This window comes from Limanda limanda, chromosome 16, assembly GCF_963576545.1.
Source record: "Limanda limanda chromosome 16, fLimLim1.1, whole genome shotgun sequence".
Lineage (NCBI taxonomy): Eukaryota > Metazoa > Chordata > Actinopteri > Pleuronectiformes > Pleuronectidae > Limanda > Limanda limanda.
The window spans coordinates 13,268,131-13,280,663 of NC_083651.1; the positions used below are offsets into that span (position 1 = coordinate 13,268,131).

At 41.9% G+C, this 12,533-nt stretch overlaps 1 protein-coding gene across 3 annotated transcripts in view; it reads right to left on the bottom strand.

The window, feature by feature from the left end:
• sytl5 (synaptotagmin-like 5) overlaps positions 1-12,533 on the bottom strand; it is a 42,192-nt gene that overhangs the window by 10,514 nt on the left and 19,145 nt on the right. Inside the window, exons 2-10 of one of the 3 annotated variants that reach the window (XM_061088414.1) lie at positions 9,503-9,863; positions 9,203-9,418; positions 8,063-8,181; positions 6,911-7,028; positions 5,256-5,393; positions 4,147-4,249; positions 3,905-4,034; positions 1,841-1,953; positions 1,071-1,166 (exon numbers count right to left, since the gene is read on the bottom strand). In XM_061088414.1, the coding sequence (XP_060944397.1) occupies positions 1,071-1,166; positions 1,841-1,953; positions 3,905-4,034; positions 4,147-4,249; positions 5,256-5,393; positions 6,911-7,028; positions 8,063-8,181; positions 9,203-9,418; positions 9,503-9,621 (1,152 nt within the window). In that variant the 5' untranslated portion in view covers positions 9,622-9,863. Of the gene's footprint in view, positions 1-1,070; positions 1,167-1,840; positions 1,954-3,904; positions 4,035-4,140; positions 4,250-5,255; positions 5,394-6,910; positions 7,029-8,062; positions 8,182-9,202; positions 9,419-9,502; positions 9,864-12,533 lie in introns of all 3 variants that reach the window. The other 2 variants (XM_061088415.1, XM_061088413.1) reach the window with 2 other exon arrangements.

Sequence of the window (12,533 nt, forward strand, 5' to 3'; positions counted from 1 at the left end):
ACCACAAAGAGAGCTTTGGGTTAATGTGCTGATGCTTGGAAATCCATACATCATCTCTGTCAGCACAACACATTTCAATTCAGTTTTCAGTTCTCAGCTCCAGGTCCTGAGTTAGTGCCGCTAACTGGAGATGGAGCTGTGACAGTTTGTACCCAATTTACACACCCAAGCCTGATATTCATTAACCCATGTTGATTTTTCATCCACCGTCTCCTGTGCATGCACTGCACTTTGTTCACCAGCCTGTTTCTAGCTGCGTGTGCCTGCTCCTTGGGTCTGAGAGCTGAGAGCGATCAGAACTATTTCTTAAATCAAAACGATATTAAGAGCAAAGAAAAGCAATAAAGTTATTGGCCCGAAAAACAAAAGCAAAAAAACAATTAGCTTAAGGATTGTAAGATGAGGTTATGTTTTCATCTGCGTTTGTTAGGTAGTTATTTAGTTAGCAGGAAAAGCAAAAACTACAGATTTCCTTGAAATTTGGTGGAAGGTAAAGATGTTTTCTGATTTGGATCAGAAATCAAAAAAAGGAATTATATTTGCTCTTTCTGTAACATTTTCGTTGATTTCTGAGAAAATAGGGTCTTGATGCTGAGGGTCATTGTTTTAGGGTTTAGAAATAGGTTTTAAAGACAACCATTTTGCTAAAAATACCAAAAAAAAATACATAACTACAGATGCCACAAGGGTTCATTTGAGTAAGATGTTTAAAATATAAACTGTTAAATTGCTGTATTAACCTACAGAAACACTTCTACAATACACATTACTTTCATACACAAAGCAGTAATGTTTCGCATTAACATACTACTACGAGTTTTATAAATGCAGCAGGTTTCCCCAGGCTGTTATATTTGTGTTGCAGGTGTCCATGACACAAATTGGCCCCACAGCTCACATGATGTTTACACAGTCAACACTGGAGCGTACAGTCCTGACTCACTCTTCAGGTGACACTGATGTGATGTGTATACAGAGAGCGCATATACACAAGCTTTTTATGAGCACACAGGACACAGAATATATTCTTCATATTTTTGTGTTTGCAGTAGCTTGAACACGGGCTTTACCGTTGACACTGCGTTGCTGAGGTGTCCCCGGGCCGTCTGGCTGTGGGTCACCATCAGGAGATCGATGTCTTCCTCCGCATCCTCATCAGAAAACTCCTGCAGATGATAGCGCTCGGTTTTAATCAAAAGGGAGGCAACATCTGGAAAGCTGGCCAGTGCCTCTTTATGATTTGCTCTGTGTGGGTGGATTCAGCCAGTTCCCGTAAATTCAATCAGACAAGTCATGGACAATTGTTTTTCACCAGCAAAATCAAAATGTCACTGGGTGTACAGTAAACCTGTTGGCTTGAATGAAGGAGTACTTTTATGACCAAATAGCGTGTGTGTTTGTGTGTGTGTGGAGGGGTGAGAGTATGACCCTGTGTTTGTATATCCATGAAGAGCTCTGAATGCAAATGAAAACTCAGTAAACACAAAGACCGAGCCGCCACGTACAGGCGCCTCATCCTCCACCTGTTTTCAGCCTACAGCCGTTTAGATGCTCCTCATACTCTTTGAAGTGAGCTCTGAAGTGAAATTAACATTCAGCCCCACATCTCTGACGCATCACGATCAGCCACAGATCCTGAGCTGGATATGGACAAACAGCATTTATGGATTTACAAAAGGGGCACGGCCTGAAATATCTAAGTGTCTCTGTAAATTTCACACTGAAAAGCTCCGGCTGTGAAGAGAATCTGCGGCGTCACCGCTGCAGGAATATGGGATCAGCGTGTGTGTGTGTGTCTGGGGGGGCACAGTAGGAACACAGGAAGAAGACATGTACTGACGCTGTTTACTTTTTCGTTGAGCCCGGGGACCGAGCGGCTTCTGAGGCTGAGGGCCTCCTCACTGCTGGGTTCAGAACCGGGAACTGATAGATCCATCTCTGAGCGACTGTGATCTGGGAGAGAGGAGAGGGAAACGGGTGGGGCAGGGGGGGTGAGGGAGAGAAAAAGTTGTTTCAAAGATGGTGTTTGAAGGGAATGAGGGACATGGAGGCAAAACACTGAGAAACAGAAGCAGACAGTGAAAGAGGCAGGAAACTAATGATCATGACCATGGTTCTGCTTGGATAAAGAACACGACTGTGAATACAATTCTTGCAAAAATAATAAAGGCAATAAACTCAATTTATTTTGCACTTCACGTACAAGAAATAAAGCTCAATTTGTTTGATTTAGACCATTTCGTCAGCGACATCAGAACCAACATCTGAACCAGGCTCGTTTTGAAATTATTCGTTTCCCATCCTGTTTTCATATGCAGCCATTTATTGAATGTGTGCGAGTCGAAATTTAATGTGGTCGCGTTCCTGCAAGTGCATCACCATCATTAGGCTGTATTGGTACGAGTACTGCATTAGCCGTTGTGGTTGACAGTCACACTTTTTCTTCTTCATGAGCTCAGTCATTATTTTTTAATGTGGAGAGAGAGGAGGAGGCTGATGAAGAGGGAGAGTTGGCGAGACTTTCAGCCACAATATCTATTTGTGTGTTTGTTTGTGTGTGTGTGTGTGTGTGTGTGTGTGTGTGTGTGTGTGTGTGTGTTGACAAAACTCCAGTCAACACAGTTAAAGTCAGAATCCTTGAAGATGCCTGACAAGAAAACCCCAAAACCTGCAGGCAGGAGTGTTTCAAAGGACTTTGGGAGCCCCGGGCAAAAGGGAACCTGTGGGCCCCATTATCTAACCTTGTTAGGTAGAACAAGAGTTGCTCTGATCATTTCATTACAGTCTCCTGTACATAGCAAATGATAGAGTTTAATGGGGTTATCACAAAGTTACTGTGGACTAACGTAATCAGCCGTTGTCTGGGGTGCCTGCTGAGCTCGGGCTTGCAGTGACTAATGCAACAAATGAGTAATTCATGGTATTTTCATGAACTTGTAGTTAGCTTCAAAATGCATGCTGAGTTGGTTGGTGTGTGTGTGATCGTAAGCATCATTACACAAAAACCGCTAAACGGATTTTAATGAGACTTGGTGGAAGGATGTGCGGATCTGGATCAGGGGTCGGATCCAGGAATTATTAGCTTTCTCTAACATTGTGAGATATAGCATTTTGTTGACATTTTCAATGATTTCCTAGGGAATCATTTATGGATCTGAATAATAAAAGTCAGGAATATTTATGGGGACTGAATTCTATGGGCGTGTGGATTTTGCTGCAGCTTGATTGAATAGAAGGCAGAGGTATGTGCTCTCATGAGTGCTATTCCAGTTTCAAAATGTCTTTAAAGAAAGAAACCATGTAGTAAGGGACATGCTTAAAAGTAAAATTCTGGACACAAAAATTAAATATATGAAAAAATGATATATATATATATATATATATTTATATATATATATATATAAAAAAGTACTAGCTTTTTATATACTGTTGAAGATACGGTGTGACACTTCTGTGGGTGAAAGTGGAGATACTAAGCGGAGCCACTTCAAACTCTTCACACACAGCTGCTACTCGCAGAGATAAAGAGTTTGACACAGACAGAAAGTGAAGATGATTATACTTTAAAAGGAGAGAGCTCCACACATAAAGAAGAGCAGCAGCGAGTGACGGGGAGCGAAAGTCAATAGTGTAATTTCTGCAAACGTACCATCTGGAGTAGGGAATAATCTCGACCTATAAAAGATACTTAGCAGTCTGTGCCGCAGCCCTGATTAGCCTGTCTGACATCCCTTCTGATGTGATACTGCTTCCTCTGACACATTTTCAAACTGTGACTCTGATGGGGAAATGTTTGTGTGTGAGCTGTGAAGCTGTGAGACAACAGCAGGAGGCAAGTTGAGCTAATGTAGAAGAAAAAAGAAGAAGTAGAAGTAACAGGAGGAGTGGGATCTGATGGAGTTACCTGAGGAGACTGAGGCCTTGGACACAGAAATAGTCGGAGTGCCAGAGTTCGTCCTTTGATGGCCGACACCTCTCTTCTCGGGCGCACTGTCGCTGGACTGTAAACTGGCAACGCTCTCCGCTCCGTCGGGCTGTTTGCAAACACAAACACAAACACACACGTCAACACCAAAACTGTAAAAAGAACATTTTAATATAGAATGTGTGTGTTTCTATGTGTGTGTATGATTTGCTGACCCTGACCCTCCGGTTGTCGTTGGCAATGGACAATGTGTCCGGAGTTTTGGATCGCATGTTGTTAAGGACTGTGGGCATCCCTGAGGACTCCACGGCAACAACCCCGCTCCTGAAAACCAGAAAGATCTGAGTCAAACGACATCAACAAGTATTGAGCACTTGTCAAAGAGCATTTTGCATGAAATCGGTCTGGTTATTCCAGAAATCTCCCGTTCAGTCGAACAGATGAACAGCTCTTTGTGCAGCAGTGGTGGTGCAGCGTCAGAGTCCAGCAGGCTAAATAACTGCAGGTCACTTATGCAGATTCAGAAAGTAAACTGCACACCAGCATCACCACAGGACAAACAAACAGCCCAGGTCAAACAGGCAGGTTCACAACTCGCACGTATTCAGTACCAGTGACAACATTTTAAGATTTGAACAGTCGTCTTAACACTTGAAATAACCTGTCTGAGGCTGCAGTAGTTGGATTTATTTAAATATCACTTTAGCAGATGCTTCAATGTGACTGAACTTTCAAAAACATGAACTGTATTTTACTTTTTCAGCCACCGAAAACATCCGCTCCATTCACATGAGGTTTTACACTGTAGTTTTTATACTGAAGAGACTGAGGCTGCACCAACACTGGCAGGATGAGCTCTGAGAACATCTGCTGTTGTCTCTGCTAAACAGGGATCTACATCGACTGATTCCAAATCTGTGTTAATCTTCTAATGAGCTATAACACGTGTCCACATGAGAAGACACTTTTTATTGCTTTCTTATACATCATTATATTAATTTTATTTCTTATTACTGTGTCACCGTGTTGTGAATATGGAATTACATTTTAAAATGATCAACACTTAAATAAGTGTTATATCAATATACATGTTTATTGACACCTTGGTTTTAATTAATTTGATATTTCTTTTAACACCATTGTTATTTTTCACTTCTTTCAATACCTTTTGCTAGTTTTATGTTTTTATCTTAAGTCTTTGTTTACTTGCTAACGTGTTCTTATTGATATATCTTATTTCATGTCTTTGATTTTATTGTAAAGCACTTTGAGCTGCATTTTATGTATGAAAGATGATAAATACAATCCAGTATTATAAGTATATTATTACCTGTTTGAACGTGGACTCGGAGCAGAGCGAACGCTTCGCACACTCTGAACGTCTCCGTCCGAGCCAGATCTGACGCTGGCACTGTAGACTCCGTTGTGTGGCTTCAAGGTGAGTCGGTTGCCCTTTTTATTCATCCTTCTGCAAGCACACACACAAACACACACATACATACACAGAGCCAGTTATCTAATGTGTATTAGAGATACAAGGTCATGTCCATTACTTGAGTCATTAATCTGTGTCTGTCTGTTCTCTCTACTTTATCAGGATCATCTTGGTATCCTGCAGAGACGTACAGCCCTGGTACATCAATATTTTATTCAATTATTTCCACTAAATAGGTTATTTTCTGTCCCGTCCTGAAGTCTGCTGATTAAGTGATCTGCGATGTTCCAGATTTTGCAGATCTAAAATTTGTACCCACGTTAGCTGAATAACTGTTTACATGACGGTGAGGATCTGTTGGTTGATCCACCACTTGGGTCCACACTGAGAAATACCATCTGTTATTGTATTATATTATTGCCAAAAGATTGTGTACAGTGATCATGCTCCCCAGAGAATGAATCCGTCATATTTCAGTGATCCATTGACTTTTCCTCTAGCATCACCATTAGGGGTCAGTCAAAGTTCACCAAAGTTGAACTCCACCCAAAGCCCTGCAGTGATTTGCTTCCCCACAGGAAGGAAAATGTTTTATTTGCATCCTCGCTCTGACAGATTGGAAGGGGATGCTCCCAAATATACATTTACATAAGTGTGGACTATGTTCGTTTCTTAATGAAATGTTTCAACCCTACAGGATGTCATGGCAGCTCTCCAAAAGTGAAGCCAAAGTGTGGGGATTGGTGAAACAAAAAACTTTTCTGTCTGTTCTTCTTTCACTACCTGAACAACCTATGAACCCCCTGATTGTCTATCACTACTGTTTCTGAGGTTGAAACACATATACATATATATATATATATTCAATTCAGCATTTGAATATATATATATTGATATGCAGATTTTTCTGTGCTACCACAATTTCCATATTCAAAGCACGTAAAATGTTTATTTGATAATACTATTAATATTGCTGTAGTATTTATTATTTGTTATGAAGTAAATTGTTGGAATTATTACTTTTTAATCAATGGATTATTTGCTGTATTAGAGAGAACTCAGCTGGCACCGCTCTGATGAATTAGTTATCGTTCCTTGATATTTTGAAGTCAAAGCAGCAAATTGAGTAAATTTCTTTTTGACAGAATGGCTCTAACATGTATTGTTAATCAGATCTTTTCTGCTTTTTGTCTGTGCAGCGTCTTTGACTGAGGCACTGCGATGCCTTCAGGAACCATTAGAGTGCAGACAAGATGTGGTGATGTTAGCCTGCACAATCCAATTATTGTCGTGTTGCTTTTCTAAATGTGATTTAAACTGCATTCAGAGCCTCAGGATTCACTGGAGCATCCATTTGATCTTATCTAAGGCCTTTGTGCTGAAGTGAGCCTTCAACACCCTGCAGATTTCTTCAGATCTTATCTGGTGCCCTCTCTTCTGTCACGCTTCTTTTGTGTTTTCATGCTGTGGAATAAGTCACTGAGTAAACCCTATTAAATTCAAATTTGCATGAATATAAACTCAGCTGTCAGTCTTTGTTAACATCTTACTCTTTTTTCCTGACACCGTCCATAGCGCTGCGTATCGCACTCCTCTTGGATCTTGGCGTAGAGGATCGCTCCGACTCGGAAGGGGCCGGTACGTTCTCTGGAGGCTTTTCATCTACAACTTGGGATGAAAACCACCAATAAAGCATTAATACAATCGACACATATCCGACAACTTCACCTACTGCACTCACCGAGCACTTTATCAGGAAACCTGCACATCTGCATACTCATAATTACTGTCCAATCGTGCAGGTACCGGCCAGGAGCTTTAGTTATTGTTACGTGACATTTAAGTTTAAAATTGTTGATCTCTTTTCACACATAGTTTACTCACAATGTTGTGAACGACAGATAAATGGATGGAAACAAGAGGAGATGCAGATTGGAGGTGAAATAACTGGGTCACAGTATCTCAGATAACAACTCTTTACAACTGTGGTGAGCAAAAAAGTTTTTTTAAGAAAGTACAACTTGTGAATCCTTGAGGCAGATTGACTATTGCAGCAGAAACCCACATGAGGTTATACTGTCAGTCATGAGCAGAAACCTGAGGCTGCAGTGGACACAGGTTCATCAACTCTGGACAGAAAAAAAAAGAATGGGAAAATGGGAGCGGCTGAGTCCCAGGAGGAAGAGATGGATCCCTCCAAACTGCTTTCTGGAGTCTCCTTGGGCGTATGAGACTTGTACAGTGAAGCGCTTTGAGTGGTTAATATAACTGGAAAAGTACAAGTACAGCACATTTACATTTGACCATTAACCACAGCCTGGTCTGATTTCTAATGAGACTGCAAGTGACAAGGTCTGAATTTGACGACAACAGCAGGAATCCATGGACCAAACCTGCCTTGTCAACAGACCAGGATGCTGCTGGTGGTCTAATGCTGTGAGGAATGTCTTCTTGACACATTTGGGGCCTGATAATACCAATCAATCTTTGTCTCAATGCCACAGCCGACAGATCTGCAGAGATTTTATGATGCAATCATGTCGACATGGAGCAGAATCTTAGAGAAATGTTGATGGAATCCATCCCACGCAGAATCAAGGCTGTTTTTGAAGCCATTAGAGGCGCTCTGTGTTCCTAATAAAGTGCTCATTATAGATAGTTTACAGTTTTCTAGATCTGTGTATGTTAGTGGTGGGACTCACTGATTAGTGGTGGGCTGCTGAGGATCGTCTGTTTGATCACGTCGGTGCCCAGCGCTACCTGCTCAAAGCGCTTGGACCTTTCTTCCAGGAACCACTCGCCTGTCACCACCTTCAGCTCCCTGCAAAAACACAAAGCTGACTGAGAATTCAACTCCTCAAAACACCAGGTCACACTGTTGGATATTATCATCAGTTATTCATTGGTGTAATCAGACAAAACCCACTGAGAGCAGACAACCAGTTATATTTTAGTTGGTGCTGAATAATTCCCACTGTAGCAGAGCTGGAAATGTCTCAGTCAGAAGTCCTGCCATACATTTTTCCATCATGATGTTTGTAATCTTGAATTTTTATGGAAAATATTCTGGAGGGATGATGATTAAACTTTAAAATCATTAAGAAAGCTGCAGTTTGTTATGTTTCTGAAATAGTTTTCATAAATCTTTCAGGCAAAGCGGTATAGATTTTCTGCAAAACTATTATATCAGACATTAGTTGTTGCATTGGTAATTCTACCGAATAAAACTCAAAGTGGAAGCGTTGATGACAGGCTGGGTGCTGCAAGACTTATTAGTTTCTTAAATAATCCTTCATCCTACAAAAGTGAGGTTGACATTTTCACCCACAAAAATATCACTTTATGTTTTTACAATGGAAGAATCTCTAAATCGCAGCATTAAAAACTGTTTTAATGATACTGTAAGACAGGCGGTAGTTGCCATAGTAACATAACCCGCCTGTAAACGGAGCTCAGAGGGAGGCAGAGTCAAACTTAAAGTGAAACAGCAGAGTAGCCGCTCAACACTTGAACGCCTCATTAGCAGAAATAACTGTCAGAGAAGTTAACAAAATCAACACAAAACAACAAATAGCAAATGCTTCAGCTATTATACTACTATTAAATGCAGCAGTGAACCACTGTTATAAATAAATGAGAAATAGCTCTCAAGTGTCTTTAGGAGGTTAAGGTGGATTTTTCCTTTAAGCCTTGGAGAAGATCCCAGCAGCGAGACACCTGAGGCTGTCAGTGACAAACAGAGCCAGATGTTGTGTCATTTACCATCTAATCCAAACCATCTGGACTCCGTTCGTCTTCCAAATACTAGACATCGATTTGGCCCCTGCAGGCATCGCACTTACGTGATCTTGGCACACACGTTGCACCTCCACTGGCGTTCCTTGTGGATCGTAACCCGACAGTTGTTGCAGACCCGCAGCTGACACTCCTCGCAGAGCTCCCCGCGGTCGAAAATCAGGCCCAGCGTCTTCAGGCAGCGGGCGCACTGTCGCTCGCCCAGATCCTGGGGCCGACGGGTTCCCTTTCGTCTGATCTCCAGCAGCTCATTCTTCAGCTTCCTGGAAAAGGAAAGAGGAGGACATGAGGAGCGATGTTAAGAAAAGTCAGAGTGAGGTGAACATTTGTCGAGCTGGAGTCCTCACCGTATCCTCTTCTCCTCTCGTTTCCTCAGTTTCTCGTCTTTCTGCAGCACCTTCAGGATCATGTCTCTCTCATGTTCCAGCAGAAAGGAGAGGTTCAGATCCTTATCAGCCTGCTCCATTGATCCCTCAGTTAAGACGCAGGCAGTCACAACAGCCAGCAGCGAAGTTACATGAAGGGAGTCAGAAAGAACTACATCCTGATACAAAGTGCTCCACGTTCTGTTCTGCTAACGCTCGGGTTGTTCTTGTTCTTTGAGTGCCGGCATAGCCTGAACTTCCCCAGCGCCGCACTAGTCTTTCCTCCTCTTCCAATCTTCGGATTCTTAGAGAAATCTGACGAGAGACGACCACTTACAGGAAGCTTAGAGGAGACACAAGACACAAGAAGAGGCCAATGAAACACATATGAGGTTAATAATTTAGTAGAAACTGTAAATGGATCAGAGGCAGTTAATAATTTGTAAATTAAAAGTTCCCAGAACACAGCGAGGGGGTTTCAGCAGGTTAGTTACAGAGTCATAACACAGACTCTGCTGGCTGCAGAATAAGTCATAAACGCTGCCGCCTCCATTTTAGTGGAGAGGACATAGATCAAACTAGAAAGTCAAAGAACATAAAAAATCTCAAGGTTTCACGCTAATTTTGCTGAGAAGTTTGGTTTTAAGACTTTATTTCAGGCCATGACTGACTCTGTTGAGCAAATGTATCAATGGGACCTCCATACCTCGGGTGCGCACACTGATCAACATCCTATTTTCATCAAAAGCACAAGCATCTGTTCCTGGATATTTTGGCTTAAACAATGGGAGGACTGGGCAAGATGGCAGTGTTGGTATCCAGGATAGTTCAGCTTTCAGGAAATGAAACATCATCCATCTAGCTTAAATACAGTCTACGAGTGCATCGAAAACCCCACAGTGTCTGGAGAACATTGGACAAACAGTGCTGTCATAATGAACGAACAATGATTTGTTTACATTCACTAAGTAGACCAGTCACGATAATCAGCAGGGGATGAAGTGGTTGTTTAAGGCTGGCAGCTCCCTCTGTTTCCCCTCACCGCCCTGTTGTTTCCCCTGTGTCAGTGGATAACTGGAATTGGAGTAAAATGGAATTATGGCTGGAAATTCCATTCACAACCCAAGAGAAGCATTTCGACTAAGAAACTGAACCAAGTCACATGGTCTGTCTGCTTGTCTATTGATCTCCTCAAACAGAAACAAGCAGCGCCCCTCATGCTTCAGGCGTCACTATTAGAGCAAAGGGACGGACGTCTCTGTGTCACAATCAGATATAAAATACATTCAACATATAGGCAAACGAGCCATTTATGATTAACTTTTACAGGGAAAAAATGTGTTTGAATATGGGTCCAGTAAAAGTCCAGGTTATTGTGCTTGCATGAATGAGAGAAAGATGATTTGCCGACGTACAAGGAAAAGGACAAGTAATTGGAAGACATTTGACGGCTCCACAGCATCTTAACCACCGTCCAATTAGGCTCAGAGCCTGACATTCATATCGACATTTCTCAGCTTCCATTAGCGAAGCTCCGTCCGATATACACAGCAAGACGTGTACTAATTATGTGCACACCTGCATGCCAACGCTACTGAGCTACGTTACATTCGTTTGGCATATGCCTCTGTGTGAAGAGACTTATTAAGCAAGCCTCTGCAGGGATCACAAAGTCTGCCCATCAGTCGGTTCAGAATGAAATACCTCAGCAGCCGTTGAGATCTGCTGGGAAATGGTGCAGATAGAACAAAGCCTTTAATCTTTGGTGATCGTCAAAGGATGATTTTTTTTGTCGTTTTGGGTGAAATGTCTCAATAATTATTGAGTGGATTGTAGACTCTTGTTTACACCCAACTATTAGCAGCGTTTTTGTAGTTAACTATCTTTACATATTTGTAGAGACTATGACATATGGACGGGAGAAGCGACAACCCTTCGGATCACGGCTCTAAGAGCTGATGATGATAAACGATGCAGGGTAAAGCAATAGAAATGTCACTCCCACCAGTGCTGTGGAAATGCCAAACGGCTCTGATTTCACATCAGGTCTCTGTGAGATATTGAGATAAATGATGTGCTTTGAATGCCACACACACACACACGCAAGCACATTTGCGTCACCAAAACGTTAACCTTAACCATGACCAATCCATGCATAAATCTAACCTTAACCTAACCTGATTAATTATGATTCACATCTTTCCCCTAACCTTAACCTCAGAAATAATGCCTTGCTTCATTAGCTATGAGCTGTTGGCCACATGAGGTCTACTGGTCCTGACAGGGGTCGGTGTTTGTGCTGGAAAAGCAGTCCCACAGAGGAACAAAAACAAGGAGTACACACACACACACACACACACAGAAAAAGAGACACGATTCTCTATTACTGCAGCAGCTGAACAAGTTAACTGCTGTGAATAACCTGATTTGCACAAAAATAAGCTTTCCATGCTGTCAATAAACCGTGGAGATCACAAACTAATACAGGGTTATATGAGGAACTGAGGAGAGAGACAAAAAAATGAAGTTGGGAAATAAAAGTAGAATGAAGTGGAGGGATCTGCATAAGCCCACACCAGCCCCCTTCAGTCCTTCTTCATTACCGTCGCTTTCATCCTGGTCCTCTCTCCCTCTCTTCCCTCCACTTTACATGAATTAGCACTAATGAACCGGCAGACATCATCTCAGCTTCATTTGCAGCCAGAAGCACATCATGACATCTACGATTATAGCATTTTAAACTGAACTGCAGCTGCATTGTGGCAAACAAGGAGATTTTCCTTCTGGAAGGTAGAGAATTGATAGAGGAAAAATAACAAACACGTGCAAATACAGTACCTTCGCATTTTATATGTTTGAAATTCCCTTTCGAGTGCTTTCTTACCTCCGCCAAAGAAGAAAGGTTTTCACCCGTTAGTTTTATTGTCAGGAAGATTGCGCAAAAACTACAGGAGGGATAGACAGATTCATGTCTATCCCTCCTGTAGTTTTTGCATCTTGATGGAAGAAAAAT